The following is a 20578-nucleotide window of genomic DNA, read 5'->3' on the forward strand; positions in this document are numbered from 1 at the left end:
AGATTTAACTAATATTAGTACTACTAAATATAATATTAATACTTCCACCATAATTTTAAAAACTCTAAATATATTGACTTCAGGATTGGAAATCATATTAAGTTCTTGAATTTTTTTAGATGAGGACTGGTTATTCGTATCATGGCTGACGGAACAAGAGCATGCTACTCCCGTGAAATAAATAAAGAGTTCCGTTCGATACACCTTTAAAAGGTCGGTGGTTACATTGAAACGTTGTGAAAATGGCACTCAAGATGAGAACAGTAGCCTGAAAATTGGAACTCCTACATCCAGATCCGTTTTCTTACTCTACCGTTCAACTTCAGAGTATTCATCGTTTATGTGCCTTGGTGAATCATTCGTAATCATTGTCTTTGCTTTTTTAACTTTCGACAACTTTTTTTCTTTTTTTTTTTATGAATTACTTCCTAACTCTCAGGGGAAGAGACATCCATAATATTACATTTCAGTCTATGTTCACAGAAAAAACAAACAAATTCAATAAGAAATACTTACCAAATATGTAGACATGCCAGTATTACCGCTTTTATCCAACGTAAACCCAAACTGCAAAAATAAAGTTTTTTTTATATAATAATACGCTAAAACAGGTTCTCAATGAGGGCAAAATTCACCCCAGTGATGAATTTTGGGTTCCAAGGGGTGAATTTTCAACCTATTTATAGTTTTAACTTTTCTTGTTTTTATTTACATAATTCCAAGCCCATCATGAGCATCAAGAAAAAAAAAATACGATCATTCAAATATTGAATATGGATTCACATTCATTGTCATAAATGAAGAAGAAATGCCCCAGTGTTTTATTTGTTGTAAAGTTTTGACAAATGATTCAATGAAACGACCAGCAAAGATGAAGCAACATTTGCAAAACGTTCATCCTCATCACAAAGATAAGGATTTTTTGAACACCATTGGAATGCTCTCAAAAAGACGAAGCTGTTTTCAACAGAAAATTTTAAAGATTTTTTTAGTAATATTTGCATTTTTTTTTCTTTTATAAGAAAATCACTGCTTATCAAGGCCCAGAGGCCACTCGAGGATAAGGGTTGAAGAGTGTACAGTGGCCAAAAGGACAATATAGTAACTGTATGCATCCGTTCAGTAATACGATAGGATTTTATTTTTATCAGAAGACCATCGTGCCATACCCTGTCAAAAGCCTTAGATATATCAAGGGCTACTGACCTCCCCTCTCCTCCCCTGTCTTATCCAGTGCTTGGTATAAACGTTCAAAGATTACAGTTAAAATATTTGCAGTAGAACAGGCTTGCCTAAATCCATATTGGTTGTTTTAAAAGAAGTTTAGCAGCTGTAAGGTGGTGGACTAGAGCTTGATTAATTAAGGACTCAAATATTTTGGTGAAAAGAGGGAAGAGGCTAATTGGGCGATAATTTAATGGGTCAGTTCTTTCACCAGAGTTTTTGTAAACTGGTAGCACAGAAGCAGTTTTCCAGCAGCCAGGAAAGCAAGATTCGTTAAGACCTCAGCGGAGCATTTTTTTAATAGCACAGCCAGGATGAAGTCAGGTTCACATGCTTTTAAGGTGTCTAGGTTTTTTATAATATCATGTACTTGGGAAGGCATGATCTTCAGATCATCTAGCGTGGTTTCTGTCCGCAGAGGGAAATTAGGGAGGGAATGGCTTGCAGGGTCCAAGGTAGAGTTGGAGGCAAACTGACGGGCAAACATGTTAGCTTTCTAAGTTGCTGTGCAAACAACCTCATGATTGCCCATTATTTACTACACTATTGTAGATTTTCCGGAAATCACGAGTTCCTAATTTTTTCGCTTCAATGCGTTTCCTGGTGGTTTCAGTATATTTACTCTTAGCTGTTGCTACTTCTTTCTTGCAATTACTTCTAGCTTCTATATACTTTTGTCTGTCTGTACAGGACTTATGCCGGATAAATCTATGGTATGCATGTTGCCTCTGAGCAATGGTAGCAATTAAAGGAAAAGTCCGATTTTAACAAAGTTGACACCTTTATATAGCCTAACATCACAAGTGCATTTGAGAAGTTTTATTACCACACAAGCAGAAGGGCCCGACGTATAAAGTCGACAGTAGTTTCTTTGATGAAATAGGGGTGTGTTCAAAATGAATGTTTCTGTTTAAAGCACAACTGCACCATGATACTTGACTTTTTGAATGTTAAACTTTAATTCAAGCCATTATACATAAAAATAATTTTATAAAATCAACAATGTGTTACAGGAAAAGGGCTGTCTCCTTTCCATGTAAATAAGTGAAAATGAGATTCGGATAAGCCGAGACTCAAACCTTGTAAGCAAGGTTAAGAAATATAATGTTAGAAATCAGAATGTTCAAAAGGTTTATTGCTAAATTCTATATAAAATAGTTAGATATTGTTTATATTGTAAAAAAAGAATTGATTGTTCATTCTTTTACAAAACTGAATATTAAAAATGTCAGCTAAAACGAATGAACAATGCCATTTAAAAATACATTGTTAAAAAAATAGGTTAGGTTAAAAAATAGGTTAGGAGAGGATTCTTTGTTTACAGAAGTGTGTTTTGGAAAAGTGTGTGCATAGCCACGTGAATTGGTCACGTTTGGGAAACACACTTCTGACGCCATAACAAAAGGGGGATTCTCAATATAGGAGTTAGAGTTAGTCAGATCAGAGAAGAGAGTTGCAGAGTTGGGAGTTGAAGAGTTGAGAGCAGTTGAGTTGGGTTGAGTTGGAGTCAGAGTCCTTTGGAAGCGAAAGGAAGAACATTAAACTATGTAGATCCCAATGCTGACGTCATCAGTATTCGACTGGTCCAATGAATAAAGAATCATCATTGTGTTTTTGTAACTTATCATGTGTCATCTTTCAACACTCAAAAGGTAACGTGTTAATCATTTTGCAATGAACTCTTGTGTAACCTCTTCCAAGTGTTATGTGTCCCATCTCCTCAATCACAAGAAATGTCTCCCCTTCTCCAAGATGCGTCATAAAAACTGTATAAGTGTCTCTTCTCCCTCATCATTGTTAGATATGTGGCCCAATATGAACGCTGTGTCATTCGTAAAAATATCCCTCGCTATTCAACTTAAGTTCTCTACGGTGCAATGTAGACTACAACATATTGTGGAATAAGTCATTGTGGGGGAGGCATATGAAGCTTCCTAATAGTACATTACCTCCCCTCAAAGAGAGAGTAATGTAATATAGGCGGAGGTGATTATCCTTACAGGTCTTTCCGTGAACTGATCATCATTGCCAGGTAGACGCACTTTCTCCGGATTTAGTTTCACTTTTATACGGAAAAGCCAAACAAACACACGGAGAGCAAGAAAGTGCAAAAATAGCATGTAAAAGTTGCTCAAATAAAAGCTAGAGACGACCTTGTTTTATAAATCAAAGATATTATAATCTAGGGGGTATATAAAATGTTGTAAGAATTAGCAAGTGAATGTTTGCTCTTTCCTGCAACCTCTTTCCCACAGAAGAGACGTTGTGAGCCTGTCTCTGCTTTATCATTATTTTCATGGCAAGTGCTCAGCTGAGCTTCAATCTATGCCCCCCCCAAACAATATGTATTTTTGGTACAGATTTCTTTGTGTTAACTACAGTTAACACAAAGAAATCTGTACCAAAAATACATATTGTTTGTTTCCTCATCACAGATACATTATTCAGGCAGAGATAGAGAAACAAAGATTTCCTACTCTTGGTTATTTTTAAAAGCCTGCATACTAACATGTTCGTCTACCTTGCTTCTCAACAAATTTTCTAGTTCCCAGCCTACTAACTAACTACTAAGAGCAGGTAATCTCAACCAATTTGATTGAAAAATGGTCTTTTTCACCGATTTCGATGACGATAAAAATATTGATAGTGTGAATCATTTATCGATCCTCATTCAATCCTGGGCAACATCAGGTCTCCCTGCTAATTATTATTAAAAGTGATATAGATTGACATAAAGCGTCATAGAATTTCCACAGGGTCCTAGTGCTAATAAAAATAGATAAAAAAAATAAATACAGAAAAAGAAAAAAAAAAAAAAATACTTACGGATGAACCATCAATTCTAGTTTTATCATCGACGCCATAGGAGAATTTTGTTATATTCACCGTAAGCGTCCCACCTTTAAGAAAACCGAAAGTGCTCAACGTGAATTGTTTTCGATCATCATCCTGCCAGAAATAGAAAAATAAAAATAAGAGACACTTATTAATTTTTAACAAAGTACAAAGATACACCTTATTTATATATGATTAGCGGGACCTGTGGAAATTCCACAGGGGACTCATTCATATGTAATATATTGATGTTGGTATTCTGTAGATGTTCAGTGTAAATGGAGATGCTCTGATATTATTGTAGCTCTTTTGTTAAAACTGCAAAAGTATTTATATAAGCTAGCAGGGATGCCCGGCATAGCCCAGTCATAAAGTATGCTTCAATGTATTTTAATTTTTGCAGATTTTGTATATATTATTATTATTATTATTATAGAGTTAATGCTCTACTGACTTTTATATTGCCCGGGTGTTTGAAGGTGTGTTGAGCAAAGAAAAAAAGAAATGGCAGGCAGGCAGGCTCGAACCCATACTGCGAAGGAGGAAAAGAATGTGAAAAAAAAAAAAAAAAAAAGTTGAACAAACATGCAACAGGACGGAATAGCATGAATTTTGTAAAAGTTGCTCAAATAAAAGATAGACAACCTCCATTCGCAAATTGTAGATATTACAATCTAGGGAGTATATAAAAAGTTTTAAAATATAGTAACCCTCCCCCCAAGAACCCCCATGTAAAAAAGCCTTTCTTGGACGAACAAAAATGCAAAGCCAGTTAAGATTTATGCTTTCAGCGTATTTTTTTTGTTTCTCCAAGATGTTTGGGAAAACCAGCTCCCCACAAAAAGGGGAGTGTTCAAATGAATACCAATTGTCTGATATGACAGGCATTGATCAACGCTCATTGCTTTCTGGACATTCCTGGCACTCGTGCTAGTAGACGCACTTTCTCCGGATTTAGTTTCACTTTTATACGGAAAAGCCAAACAAACACACGGAGAGCAAGAAAGTGTGAAAATAGCGTGTAAAAGTTGCTCAAATAAAAGATAGAGACGACCTCGTTTTGTAAATCGAAGATATTATAATCTAGGGGGTATATAAAATGTTGTAAGAATTAGCAAGTGAATGTTTGCTCTTCCCTGCAACCTCTTTCCCACAGAAAAGATGGTGCGAGCCTGTCTCTGCTTTATCGTTATTTTTCATGGCAAGTGCTCGTCTGAGCTCCAATCTATGGCCCCCCCCTCGCCAAACTTTCACGAAAAACACTCGTCTAGCCAAAACCACTATCAATTTCTCACACTATCTGTGCCTAAACCTAAATGTAGATTCCATGAATAAAGCTTCTTTCTTAGAACTGCACACCTGTGGAACTCTCTTCCGTTTGCCTGCTTTCCAGTTGACTACAATCTGATTGTCTTCAAGTCCAATGTAAACAAGTTCTTGATAAACCGTCCCCCTAAGTAATCCAATTTACAAAATTCCCACTACTTATGTTTACTACGCTACAATCACATTGACTAATGTATACCTATTAACGCTTATCCTCGAGTGGCCTCTGGGCCTTGATAAGTGGTGATTCCTATGTAATAATAAAAAAAAAAATCCCCACCCTGAACAAACTAAAAAAAAAAAAGAAGATAAGTGTACACAAAGCCTTCACCAACATAAACAATTCTTGCTTGTGAATTTTAGACAATTTAATTGTGTGAATCTCATAAGTCAAAAATCAACAGAAGAATCCATTTTTTACACACACACATTATATAAGAGAGAGAGAGAGAGGGGGGGTCAGTAAATGCTAATCTGATTACTTAGAGCCAATCAATAGATAAATAGGCCAGGAATAATAAAATCTCAACAAGGATTATATATATCATACACACACACACACACACACACACACACACACACACACACACACGGCAGCTGTGTGAAACAGATTCTGTATTTAAAAGAGATGTGGAGTACCAACCTTACAAATAAAAGGTGAAAAAGACAAATATGATGAAAACATTCAAATTCCTCATCCTATCAAATGTTCAGACATTTTTTTTTAAAAAATTTATAATTTGATTTGTGTTTAAAAAACATGCTTTACTTTTTTAATAATGCATAGAAATTTTTTCTTTTTTTTTTTTAAATTCGAAATCGTTATTTTCACGACAAGTGCTCGTCTGAGCTCCAGTCTATGACCCCCCCTCCTTGCCAAACTTTTACAAAAAGAAAAAAAAAAAAAAACACTTAACTAGTTACAACCACTTTCAAATTTCCAATATCTGTGCCTAATTCTAAATGCAGATTCCATGAACAAAGTTTCTTTCCTAAAACTGCCCGCATGTGGAACACTGTTCTGCTGAACTGCTTCCCGGCCGATTACAATATGGTAGGCAGGGCCAAAACGGGAGGAGAGAGTAAGTATTTTTTGACCGAGTCACTCTTTAAAATTCTACCAAAAATCAAGTAATTATCCAATCAATACAAAATTTTCACAGATCATTAAGTGAAGAATGGACTTTGTTATTTTTTCATAATCGATATTATATATATTTCTTTTTTGCCTACACCCCCCCTTCTTTATTTGTGGGTACAAATATGCTTAAAATAATCAGACGAAACTGAACAAATATTGTATTGTGGTGAGGATTGTAAAAAAAAAATAAAACTGCACGTATCAGATTTTAAGGTTGAAAATCTGGATTTTGAATGTGTAATTTTTCATCATCTTTTGTTTTGAAGTGTGAAATTTGTTGAATATGTTAATCATTAGCAAAAAAAATTTTTCATCATTTTTTACAAAAAAAAACTTTTAAATCTTTTGAAAAATAAATTAATAATTTTCTTTTAGTGAACCCAAGTAGAGCGAGTAGAAAAAGTTATATATTATACTGCTTTTTAAATGATAAAATTCAGGCTGTTATTTTTCTGTAAAAAAAAAAAAAAAAAAAAAAAAAAAAAAAATTAGCTCAAGAATAATAGATTTTTTTTTTTTTTTAAATGAATTAAATACTTTTTTAATTCATTTTTTGGCTGTCTACAATATGGTAAACTTGGCCTTCAGGTCAAGATCAAAGTGTAGTATCTGTTCTTCAGATGCTGCACTTCCATTTCTTGTTCTCTTTCAGTGAAAGAGCAGTCCTTCTCGACTGAGACAATTTTTTTTTTATTTTTGTACCTTTTTTCCACGTTAAAAAATGACCCTGGTGTCTAACTCTTGTCCCGTGGGGAGGCATTGTAAATAGGTACAATATGGTAAACTTCAAGTCCAATGTAAACAAGTTCTTGTTGAGCCATTCATTTAAATAATGTAAATTCTATCAATCTACACCATTAATGATTACTAAACTACCACCTTACATTCATTAACCCTTATCCTCGAGTGGCTTTCGGGCTTTGATAAATAGTTACTTTCTTGTATAAAAAAAAATTAAAACAAACATTCACTGCTACTTTTTGTATCAATAGATGAACAATCAAATATATTTTTTTAAAGTAGAATATTATATAAAATGATGTTTTGTTGGTTTTACAGGATATCAACCAACTTTTTTGGTTTGGTTGGTTGTTGGTTGTTTTACGGCATATCAACCCTTTTTGGGTTATTTAATGCCGAATCCAAAAATTTTGAAGAAAATTTTTTTTAATAGAATATATTTGTTGTTTTCAAGTCGGTTTCTAACCCATAGTTGGGACCCTAACAGGTACTACCACTCCAGGTCAGAGTGGACCTGGGAGCAATGGTAATTAAAGGGTTGCTCCACACTCCCCAAAGCCCACAAACTGGGGCCTCACCACTGGATATAGTTTAAGGTCATATCCAGGACCCCCATTGAAGGACTTTTACCCTCTGCAGGGGGCAAGTCGGCGTATCCTAATGCCCCACCGACAGGGCCTTTTTTGGTTTGATTTAATGTCAAATCAAGTGAATTTGGAAAAAAATAATTATGCTCCAAATTCTTTATATCATCAAATAGTTATTCATAGTTTGATTTGGTAGTTTTGTAGAGAAAAATTGTTTTGTTTTTGTACTTTGTAGAACATGATCGGAAAAAAAAAAACCCCGAAAAATAATATCAATGTTTCATGTATTTTATGTCAGGAAACCGATATCTTCAGACTGCCTGATCTAGTATCACCAGTAAAAAATTAAATTAAAAAAAAATTTTTTTTTATTTTTTTTTTTATTTTGTTCTATCTGGGGATGGGGCATCCTACCATATTCCAGACATTCACCCACTATCTCATTACAGTCCAACAGAGATCTTTCAAGCTTCTCACCGTTCTTTTAAGTGCAATTGTTTGCATCTTTTGCACTTGGTTTGCAGGGTATATTTGCCAGAACGGCAATGATTATGCGCATTCAGACAGATAAAAACGTGACATTTGTTGTTTACAGGTGCACGATAAAATTAAATATAGGTTGTGGGATTTTCATACAAGTTTAACTTTTAACTTGTGTAAAGCATACGTAAATAACTTTATTCGATACGTAACATTGCATGGATGCGCGGATGTAAACGCACATGAAATAAATGTCACTCGGAAAAAAAAAAAAAAAAAAAAAAAAAAAAAACTATAAAGAAAATGATCACGTGAGAGACAAATAACGTTCATGATCACATGCAAGGCGTGAAGGACACTTGAGAAACCGCTCACGTGAAGGACGTCGCAGCGGTAAAGAGAAAAAGAAAATAAATGTTGCTACAAAGAACAAGCGAGTTGGAGTTATTTCCTATTTTTTGTCTTGATCTCCTTTGCAACTGAAACTGCACACAACGTAAGTTGGTTCCCGGACAACATTATAAATATAGCTGTATTTATCCAACCCAGGAATAGAATCACGGAGTTGGAGATTTTGAATGGAGTCATAGTCGGGTTTATAAAGACACAAGGAGTCTAATTTATTATTAATCTCCAAAGAGAAGTGCTTGTCTGAGCTCCAAGGTATAATCCCTCCTTGCCTGACTTTCACAAAAAACACTTGTCTAGCAGAAACCACCATCAATAATTTACCCCACTCTGTATCTGTACCTAAACAGATCCCATGAACAAAGTTTCTTTCTTCGAACCGCACACCTGTGAAACTGTTCAGTTTCCTTGCTTTCCAGCTGCCTACAATATGGTCGCCTTCAAGTCCAACGTAAACAAATTCTTGATGAGCCGTCCTCTTAAGTAATCCAATTTACCAAATTTCAACTACTAACGATTACTACAATATTGTCTCATTGACTACTGTACACTCATTAACCCTTATCCTCGAGTGGCCTCCAGGTCTTGATAAGTGGTTACTCTTTTGTAAAAAAAAACAAAAACAAGGCATCTTAACGTCTTCTAACATTCAGACTAAGTCGAGAGAGTCGGGATTTTTGTGGTTTTCTCTTCCACATTTGTGGCATGATTTACCCCAAGTGGGGCATTGCTTGCGGCCCTTTGGGTGTGTTTTGTGACCACAACCTTTGCATTTGTTATCATTACTTACCTTATTCTGTGGTAGTAATTTTTGTGATGATGCAGATTTCATTGGGGCGATTTGTGGGGGTTCTCAGCTCAAAAAAAGTGGTTTGATGCTCGCGCAGAAAAACTCTAGAGTCAACAAGCATTCAGTTAGGTGGCTTAGTTTTGGCAGCGAATTAATCTGTCAAAATTTTACTTTGGTGGGTTCGTTGGTTGTTTTTGTTTTACGGCATCTCACCCCTTTTCAGGTTATTTAATGCCGAATCCAAAGATTTTGAAGAAAAATATTTTAATAGAATATATTTGTTCTTTTCAAGTCGGTTTCTATTTAACAGATACTACCACTCCATGTCAGAGTGGACCTAAGAGCAATGGCAATTAAAGGGTGGCTCCACACTTCCCAAAGCCCACAAGCTGGGGTCTCACCACTGAATATAGTTTAAGGTCATATCCAGGACCATTTACTTTGGTGGGAGATGTCCTGTAAGTCGGCAATGATCTGGGATTTGATTATATCCTCAGAGAATGCGGTTGTACATAGTTGTTTATTGTAACATAAAGCATCGCTTGCAACTTAAACCAAGAAATGAAAGATGTGATAATTTCACCATCACCTTGTTTTATAACAAAGGACTGTTACCAATACACCTCAAGGTGGACGGACTTCACTGTAACAGATTTGATGTATCTTAGCAGCTATTTCTGTAGTATTATTTAGAGCATCTGGACCAATGAAATTGAACAGTATTTCATTAATAGATGAACTGCATGCAGATCGTAGCTCATTTCGGGTTTCTGTAAGGGCGGTGAGCTGTGTCACCTCTTTGTAACTGAGCCATGCATCTTTGAAGATAATCCATTTATTGACTAACGAATCTAGTTCTATGGCAGGGCTCTACGGACAAATTTATCTTTAGTTGACCTTTGACAAGTAAACATTTTCGTTTACTAACCAAATAGAAAAGTTACTAGCCAAACCCACATGATTTTTAGAATATGACGTCTTGGTTCTGTGACGAGTATGTACATCATGAAGATTTTGTATTTTTTTTTATAAGTGTAATTCTAAATATACAACAAATTTTATGTTGATACTTGAAGGTATAAACATTCTAATTTCTTCAGATATTTTTTTTTAAATAGCCTTCGTTAAAAAAAAAAAAGAGTATTTTTCTATTAAACTTTTATTGTTTGAATAATTTAACTTTTTTCGTTTTATCAAAAAAAAAAGTTAAAAAGTTATTTTTCACTCGGTAGTGAGCTTTAGAAGATTGTCAGTGAAAGAAATACAATCGCCAGAAGATAAGAAGTTTGTTATTTCTAGTCGCCACTTTGAAAAATCACTCGCAAATGCGACTGTTTCACTCACAATGTAGAGTCCTGTATGATTGGGCAGTCAGATTTAACACGTGGGTGGCGCACAAATGATGCGGGCGCATATTACTCACCAGGTAATAAACATACCATAAGCCGTGTCATTTGTTCTTGCATGACAAGTTCAACAACTTGCCACATTTACATCAAAAACGCTATCAGATGAATTTCAATCTGTTTCGATGGGGGGGGGGGTCGCATGGGTTAGACATTTTCAGTAGTTGTAGGTAAAAGGTTAAAATGTAGGAGGCATTAATGGATGAACAGTTTAGGTGTAAGTATGAGGGCAGGAGTTTAAGAGGTATTCAAACTCACCTATGTGTATCCGTTGTCTTTGCATAAGCTTCTCCATTCTTGACTTGGGATGGGCCGTTTTATTCACAATGTATTTATTTACTAGCTTATTTATTCCGGCTTTGCTCGGACCCTATGTACTGTTCATAACTATGTGCATATGTATATACATATATGACTCATGTCCAGGTAACCTACATCTAAAATTTCAAGTGTTTAGACCCAAAATTAACGGAGGAGTTTGGTAGAGTCTGCAAAGGTCAACTCTTTCAACTTTGACCTTTTAGCAGTCAAATTTTTACCCAAAAACTGATTAAAAAGCTAGTTGCATGTCTGAATACACTTTATGGAAAATTTCAAATATTTAGACCAAAAATTGGCCGAGTAATTTGGTAAAGACCGCAGAGGCCAAAATTTTAAAAACTTTGATCCCAATTTTGACCCCATGACATTTGTTGTGTGCTCAAATCAAATTAAAAAGTTTGATCCATGTCCAAGTAACCTACATCTAAAATTTCAAGTGTTTAGACCCAAAATTGACAGAGGAGCTTGGTAGAGTTTTTAAAGGTCAAATCATTTAACTTTCCCCCTTGACAGCCAAATGTTTGGCTGAAAACCAATTAAAAAGATTTTCCTAAATCTCAATACTCCTTATGCCAAATCTTGAGTCTGTAGACTGAAAATTGACAGCGTAGTTTAGTAAGAAAATATGCACACACACACACACAATTTCACTTTTATAGATATACAGATCTATAAAAGTGAAAATATCTGTCTTTCTGTGTGTACATTTTGCTAACAAATAACTGTCAATTTTCGGTCTACAAACTCGTGGTATTAAGATTTGGAAAAATCTTTTTAATTGGTTTTTGGCCAGAAATTTGGCTGTTAAGGGGTCAAAGTTCAATGATTTGACCTTTGAAAACTCTATAAAACTCCTCTGCCAATTTTGGGTATAAACAATTGAAATTTTAGATATAGGTTCCTTGGACATGGATCTAACTTAATAACTTGATTTGAGCTCAAAACAATAAATGTTAAGAGGTCATAGTTGGGGGTCAAAGTTTTTTAGAAATTGACCTCTGCGGTCTATTAAATTACTCAGTCAATTTTTGGTCTAAACATTTGAAATTTTACATAAAGTGTATTCAGAGATAGGGCAAGATTTTTAATCATTTTTTTGTTGAAAATTTGGCTTTCAAGGGGTTAAAGTTCAAAAGATTTTACCTTTGCGGTCTCTAGCAAACTATTAAGCCAATTTTTGGTCTAAACATTTGAAATTTTACATAAAGGGTATTCAGACATGCAGTAAGCTTTTTAATCAGTTTTTGGGCAAGGAGTCAAAGTTGAAAGAGTTGACCTTTGCAGACTCTACCAAACTCCTCCACCAATTTTGGGTCTAAACACTTGAAATTTTAGATGTAGATTACCTGCACTTCAATTTCTTGTTCTGTCAGTGGAGGAGAAATCCTTTGCGACTGAGACAATTTTTATTTTCGTTCCTTTTCTCCACATTAAAAAACGATCCTGGTGTCTGTTTTGTGGGGAGGCATTGTAAATAGGAACATCATCAAAATATCCATTATGTAACAGTGCTTTAGTCCAATGTAACAAGAATTATGTAGAATTTTATTGCGTTTCAATGATTATGCCAATTTTGGCTACTGAACAACAATAGCTGCTTAAGTATTGATTATATTTCATTTAATATGTTGCATGACAAAATCTTTCTTTGCCTTTTATTCCTGTGCTAGCACGTAGGTGGCCCGGCATTGCCCGTGTGTTTGGAGGTGTAAAAGAAAGAAAAAGTTTTGGTAGGTAGGCTCGAAACCGAACCCTTGACGTGGAAGGTGGAAAAGAAAGTGTGAAAAAACCTGACATCTTACCGCTTGACCACGACGGGACAGGAACTGAAAAGCGTTTTAATTTAACGATTAAAAAGTGACACGTGTGTAAATTTAATGATGTCAAACATCACACCATAGGGGAAACTTAACTTTGGCTGCAAGCCAGTTCCCCCCCCCCCCCAGATATTGGGAAAAACCAGCTCCCCATAAAAAGGGGAGTGTCCAAATGCATAGTAATCGTCTGATATGATGGGTTTTGGCCGCATTGATCAAAGCTCATTGCTTTCTGGACATCCCCGACATAAGTGCCAGGGTGCAGCCTTTTTTATGGATTTAGTTTCGCTTATATACGGAAAAAACCAAACAAACACGCGAAGATTTAAAAACAATTGCGAAAATAGCGTGCAAAAGTCGCCCAAATTAAAGATACACATGACCCCGTTTCGTAAATCAGACATATTATAATCTAGGAAGTATATAAAAAGTTCTAAGAAACAGTGACCTCCTTGCCTGAGCACCCCCCCAACCCAAAATGCTTTTGCCGGACATACACAAAATGTGCACACACTAACACACATTTTGCGTTTTATTTATTATATATATATATATATATATATATATATATATATAGATAGATTAAATATAGATTAAATGTTGGTTTATTTTTGGATGGACCTGTAAATTCAACCGTATTCGTTCGTCTGTCTACACTTTTCTCAATAACTACGACTTGGAATTTTTTGAAATTTTGCACAAACATTAAACATGGTAGGAGTAAAAAAAGTAACAGAACGGATTTTGTGGGAAAAAAACTCTGGTTGCCCCCCCCTAGGGGGCCTTTCGAGCTAAAATGGTTAAATTGACACTTTTGTGCTTATTAACAAAAAATGATGCCTTGGATTTTTATAAAACGTTCTGAAAAGTTGTAACTAACTGATTTCTATATAATTTTGTTTGTCTATACTTCGCGATAACTCTTGGGTGTGCCCCATGGGCTCTTTTAGGGCTAATAAAAACACTCCATTTTTGGAACTATTTTACCATATTTCTCCAAAATTTTCTGTGTATATCTATTTATTAGCAGTTTTGCATGATACTGAACTCAAATTTAAATATGTTAAGGCCTTGGGGACTTTTGGGGCTAAATGGAGAAGGGGGTAAATGATGGACTTAGTAATTTCTTTTTTGCATGGTGCAGAACTCAAATTTACATATGTTAAGGCCTAAAACTGCACTGTTTGTTCATTTTCACCAGGATTTGACGTCTCCTGGGGACTTTTGGAGCTAAACTGTGATGGTGGGGGTGGGGGTGGGGATAAATGCTGAACTTGATCATTTTTTATGCCTCGTTCACTGCGCACTCACAAGGGGAACGTGTATGCTGCACTTGTTTTCAGTAAAATATGTTCCATACACAACGGAGCTAAACTAGTGCATTATAATGGACTACCACAACGTTAAAATAATTGAAAATGAAAAACATCTACACTTAATTAAAACGTATAATAGTCGTGCCATTTGTTTATTCCATTAGCAGTTGGTTCTTTGACAAAATCTGTCATGTGGAACACAGTTTCTGCTCTAATGGCTCAATCAGGGTAGATAAAATTTTCATGGTTGGATAGGCCCCCTTACAAGGTGTTAATATACCTGGCATGTCCCATATGCAACTAGTTGTTTTGTCAATGTCTAGATCGGGGGGGGGGGGTCTCCAAAGTTTTCGAGCAGATGGGGCCATATTGCCTTTTAGAGCTGTATGCAGTGGCCCTGCTGTTTTTTTCGGGGTTTTTTTTAACAGCGTTGGCGACCACGGCTTGCCAAATTGTAGAACCATGGTAATCTCGGGAAAACAAGTAAAGACAGGAGTTCCCCCATTTCTTTCTGTCTTGATTCGAATGATTTGATTGGCTAGTTGGTTGGTTTTTGTTTTACGGCATATCAACCCTTTTCAGGTTATTTAATGCCAAATCCAGTGATTTTGAAGAACAATTTTTTTTAATACAATATATTTTTTTTCAAGTCAGTTTCTATTTAACCCATAGTTGGGACCCTAACAGGTACTATCACTCCGAGTCAGAGTGGACCTGGGAACAATGGCAATCAAAGGGTGGCTCCACACTCCCCAAAGCCCTCAAGCTGGGGCCTCACCATCAGATATAGTTTAAGGTCATATCCAGGACCTCGAATGATTTGAAAGGGAGAGATTATTAATTATTTTTAAACTTACAGACATGCGTTTCAAACTTATGCTATCATCAGTGTAGGCAGTGATAACTACTGTCAGTCAAAGGATTTGAAACCCAGTCACAAATTCATCCTTGATTTCATATGCCAGCATTCAACCATTAGGCTACCAGGAATTAGCACATGAAATAAGGGAATTAAGTTCTGTTATTTCCGATTAGGCAGGCATAAACAGTAAACAATCAGAAAGTATCCAATCACAGAAATGAGAACACTGCATTATGCCAAGATTGACCACTTATTTTGAATTCCCTAAAGAGAGCTCGACACCTTTCTTAAGACAGAGATAGAGTTTGATATAGGCACATGCACAGATAGGCACACACGTACAGAGTACAGGATTCACTCCTAAACTAAACGGCTCCATTGCTGCTGCAATTCTGTATCTATATAAGAGCCAAGTATGTCCAAGGATGGAGTACTGTTGCCACATCTGGGCAGGAGCTGCTAAAAGCAGCTTATCCTGCCTTGACAGAGTACAAAATAGACTTCATAGCCTAGAAATAGAAAACAGCATCCCCCAGATACCGTTTTCTATTCCCTGCAAACCTGTTTCCCCACAGAAGAGACATTGCAAGCCTATCTCTGCGTTATCGTTATTTTCATGGCAAGTGCTCGTCTGAGCTCCAATCTATTCTGACTGACTTTTTAATCTAATCCCTGTCCTGACATTGACAAAAAACACTCATTTAGCTGAAACCACTATCAATAATTTCTCCCCACTCTTTATCTGTGCCTAAACCTAAACGTAGATTCCATGATCAAAGCTTCATTCTTAGAACTGCACGCCTGTGGAACTCTGTTCAGTTTTCCTGCTTTCCAACTGACTACAATATGGTTGTCTTCAAGTCGAATGTTAACAAATTCTTGATGAGCCGTCCCCTTAAGTAATCCAATTTACCAAATTTCCACTACTAACGATTACTATCACATGTTCCCTTTGACCACTGTACACTCAATTACCTTTATCCTCGAGAGCCATTCAGGCCTTGATAAGTGGTAACTCCTTTGTAACAAAAACAAAAAAAAAAAAACTAATTTTAATTTACTTCTTCACTTAAGGTCATCAGAACAAGTTCGAATTGAATCGTCCCCCTAAGTAATCCAAGTTACAAAATTCCCACTGTTTACTATGCTAAAATCACAATGACTAATGTATACCTATTAACCCTTATCCTCGAGTGGCCTCTGGGCCTTGATAAGTGGTGACACCCTTGTAAAAAAAAAAAAAAAAAAAAAAAAAAAAAAAGATCTAAGCCTGCTTTTGAAGTCCACATCTTTCCATTAGTGATGGGACGATTCCAATATATTTCCCCAATCCCGATAAAATTACAGATTCTATACTAAATTCCTGATTTCGATATGATTACCGATTCCAATTCTTTATAAATCTTTTAACCATAAAATTTTTATTTTTCTCTGATTACTGTAAAAGCACATCTTAAATGTGCATGTATTTTCTCGAACGTTAAAACGTTTACGCTAAAGGGTTATCTATAGATTGTAGTTTTACTAATAGTTTAAAATCAATAAATATTTAGTATTTCATCATTACTATCAGTAGAGGAGGATTTTGTTTCAAACAAAATCAAACAAAACAAGTTAAGTGAGTGCACAAGGCATAAAAAAAAAAAAAAAATGACAGTTCAGCATTTGCACAGACACCCCCATTTAGCCCCAAAGTCCCCAGGGGACGACACATCCTGGTGAAAGTGAACAAACAGTGCAGTTTTAGGTCTTAACACATATGTAAATATATGTAAATTTGAGTTCTGTACCATGCCAAAAAAAAAAAAAGAAATGACTTAGTCCATCATTTGCCCCCGCCCCCTCATTTAGCTCCAAAAGTCCCCAAGACCTTAACATATTTAAATTTGAGTTCAGCACCATGCAAAACTGCTAAATAGACACATACAGAAAATTTTGGACAAATATAGTAAAAAAAAAAAAAAAAAAAAAAAAAAAAAAAAAAATGGAATGTTTTTATTAGCCCTAAAAGAGCCCCTGGGGGGCACACCCAAGAGTTATCGCGAAGTATAGACAAACAAAATTATATAGAAATCAGTTAGTTAGAACTTTTCAGAAAGTTTTATTAAACTCCAAGGCATCAATTTTTTTTAATAAGCACAAAAGAGTCAATTTTAGCCATTTTAGCCCGAAAGGCACCTCCAGGAGGGCAACCAAAGTTTTCCCGGAAAAATCCGTTTTGTTACTTTTTTACTCATATCATGTTTAATGTTTGCGCAAAATTTCAAAACATTCCAGCGCGTAATTATTGAGAAAAGTGTGGACAGACGAACGGACAAGGGTGAATTTACAGGTCCACCCTCCTTTTGTCAGGGGACCAAAAATTAAACATCTAATCTATATCTAGAAAAGGCAAAAATGTGTGTTAGTGTGTGCTCATTATGTGTTTTTTTTTTTTAATCTTCGTGTGTTTGTTTTTTTTTTGTATATAAGCGAAACCAAAAAAGATAAAGGAATTGTGAAATAGGCACAATTTTTTTCCGATTCTGATACTAATTCCGATGCCCCAAAAAGTTCCGATTTTTACGATTACCGATTCCGAATAATTGTCCCAACACTACTTTTCATATTCATCCAGCAGAATGATTAATGAGTCATTAAAAATTAGAACTATTTACATTGACACAAATAAGCAAGGTTGGCAACTATTTCAACTCTAAAAGTCATTTTCTGTGTCGCCGATGCAATGAAAATTTCAGACTTTGTCTTGACGAAATAAACATTAATGCAAATAAAAGGTACAAATTCTTCAACGAATAAAAGACAATTCCTGGATGAATTATTTCAAATTTTAGCCGTTATCTTTCCTCGCTTTTAGGGTTTCTTGTTGTAGGTATCCCAAACCAAAATTTTATGTTTCTGAATTTTGGAGATGAGGATTATTTGGTTGGTTGGTTTTACGGCATATCAACCCTTTTCAGGTTACTTAATGCCGAATCCAGTGATTTTGAAGAACAAATTTTTTAATAGAATATATTTGTTTGTTTTTTTTTCAAGTCAGTTTCTATTTAACCCATAGTTGGAACCCTAAGAGATATTACCACTCTGGGTCAGAATGGACTTGGGAGCAATGGTAATAAAAGAGTGGCTCCACACTCCCCAAAGCCCACAAGCTGGGGCCTCACCATCGGATATAGTTTAAGGTCATATGAAGGACCAGGATTATTTGGTACTTACGAATCCTTTGACCAGAATTTCCATGATGTTGGCTCGGGCTTGACCAGTAGCTGACGAGAACTACTCAACGACCCGAGTGCTGATCAAATGTTAAAACGCTAGAAAAAAATAAATCTATATATATATATATATAAAAGCGAAAATGTGTGTATGTATGTATGCGTGTTCGCTTTTTGTGTATGTCTACAAAAGGCTTTTTTGGCAGTGATTCTCGGTTCTTAAAACTTTTTATATGCTGTCTAAATAATAATATCTACAACTAAGGAACTCTGGTTACAGCTATCTTTAATTTACCCGACTTTTACAAGCTATTTTCGAGATGTTTTTTGATCGCTGCGTAGTGGGGAAAACAGAAACTGGCTTCCAGCGCAAAATTAGGTCAAACATCACGAGACTTAATGTTCTCGTACCTGTTAATTTCACTTTATAAACATCAACTTAACACACTTATCAATTTATCTATTCCCGTGGTCGAAATGGTTAGGTCGCAGGGTTTTTTTTTCCATTTCTTTTCCACCTCAAAGGTTCGTGGTTGAAGCCTACCTTTCTACTGAAACTTTTTTTTTTTTCTTTTACACCTCCAAACACCCGGCCAACGTTTTTTTTTTTGTTTTTTTGTTTTATTTTTTTAAACAGGGTTGTTTTGATCCCCCCCCCCCCACACACACACACCTCCAAACACTCAGGCAACGCCGGGTAACCCCTGCTAGTAAAAAAATAAAAGTCGATTTTTGTTTTTTTTGTATAATAAAAATATTTAAGTAATTTGGGGGGGGGGGTAATGAAGAGGAGTAGTTTTATTTTTTATTTTTCAAATCATTTGGCATTTTGATTGGTCAGTAGAAAATTGGAATTTTGAAATGGAAGCAGACGACTTTTTGAATAAATTGGAAGAAATGATCCACACACCTGAACAAACATTAATTTAATGCCAAGAGACGAATTCAATAGCCTTAGAATCGATGTGCAAGACATGTTTGCGGAAGTGTTTAATCAAGAAAAGGGCATATGTGAACGATAGTGCACTAATACCAAAAATGCAAACAGCAACACCAATAAAAATATATTAAGATTTATAATATACTAGCAGGGAGATCTGACGTTGTACAGGATTGAATCCTCAAAATCTGGGAAATCGCACATTTTTCAATCAAATCAATTCACTGCTCTAGTCAGGGACCCACAGCAGTGCACTGAAAGGAAGCTTCACATGCCTCCCTTCACAGTAACTTAGTCCACAATACATTGTAGTCTACATTGCACTATACACAACCTACTGCTTATTTTATAAAATTATTTTTATAAAATGGTTTCAATTAAAGTTTTAAAATTGAAAAGTATCATGGTTCAATCATATTCTAAAAAAAGCACTGGAAGTAGACAAAAATAAAATTGCCTTAGTAAAAGAAGGGTTCTCCCCCTCCATTGACTAAAGACAATTTAACTTGAGTGTAACAAAAACAGATACTACACTGATCCTGTCCTGTGCCAGGTATGAAGTAGTTTCATATTAAGTACGATAGTTTTGAATAGTATAGATCCGGCTTCAGACTCGTAAGTAGAGATATGTGTGTACAAATTATGTATAAAAGGCACTTTGAAAGTTTTTTGTGAGAGTTCATTCCTCATGGACTCCAAAACGACAGGGTCAATATTTCTGAAATTTTACACAAATGTACTTTATCTATCCAGGGGTGTTCTTAGATGATTTTGTATTGGTGATGATTTTATATATAGAAAATGTAATCCCAACCGAATTAAAAAAGCTCAATACGTAATAGAGAGCAGAGCTTATTATAAGAGAAAGAAAATTAAAACTAAGTTGAACTTTACAGTTTTAATTTTCTTTCTCTTATATATACACACAACAAATTGAAGAGTAACATTTCTTAGAAAAATCTTCAAGTAGGGATGTTTATCTCCGCCCCCACCCCCCACCAAATCAACAGAGATTAAACCATTCCTGTAATGACGTGGTCCTTGTTGATTGTGGTAGGATGCTAGTTCTGTGCAGTTCTAAGAGGTTCACACTCCCAGGCTTTGTTGCCTTCTCTTTGAGAAGGGGTTAGTTTATTGCTAATCGCCCAAAATGCCTGTATCAGGGAATG

At 35.5% G+C, this 20578-nt stretch overlaps 1 protein-coding gene across 1 annotated transcript in view; it reads right to left on the reverse strand.

Annotated features, from left to right (window-relative positions):
• Positions 1–20578, reverse strand: part of LOC145268656 (protein GPR107-like) — a 93534-nt gene that overhangs the window by 60008 nt on the left and 12948 nt on the right. The window contains exons 2-3 of the mRNA XM_080124141.1: positions 4051–4173; positions 517–567 (exon numbers count right to left, since the gene is read on the reverse strand). Coding sequence (XP_079980267.1) covers positions 517–567; positions 4051–4173 — 174 coding nt within the window. The remainder of the gene's footprint in view (positions 1–516; positions 568–4050; positions 4174–20578) is intronic.

The sequence above is a fragment of the Euprymna scolopes genome, chromosome 44 (assembly GCF_053919585.1).
Source record: "Euprymna scolopes isolate OS-2025 chromosome 44, ASM5391958v1, whole genome shotgun sequence".
NCBI lineage: Eukaryota > Metazoa > Mollusca > Cephalopoda > Sepiida > Sepiolidae > Euprymna > Euprymna scolopes.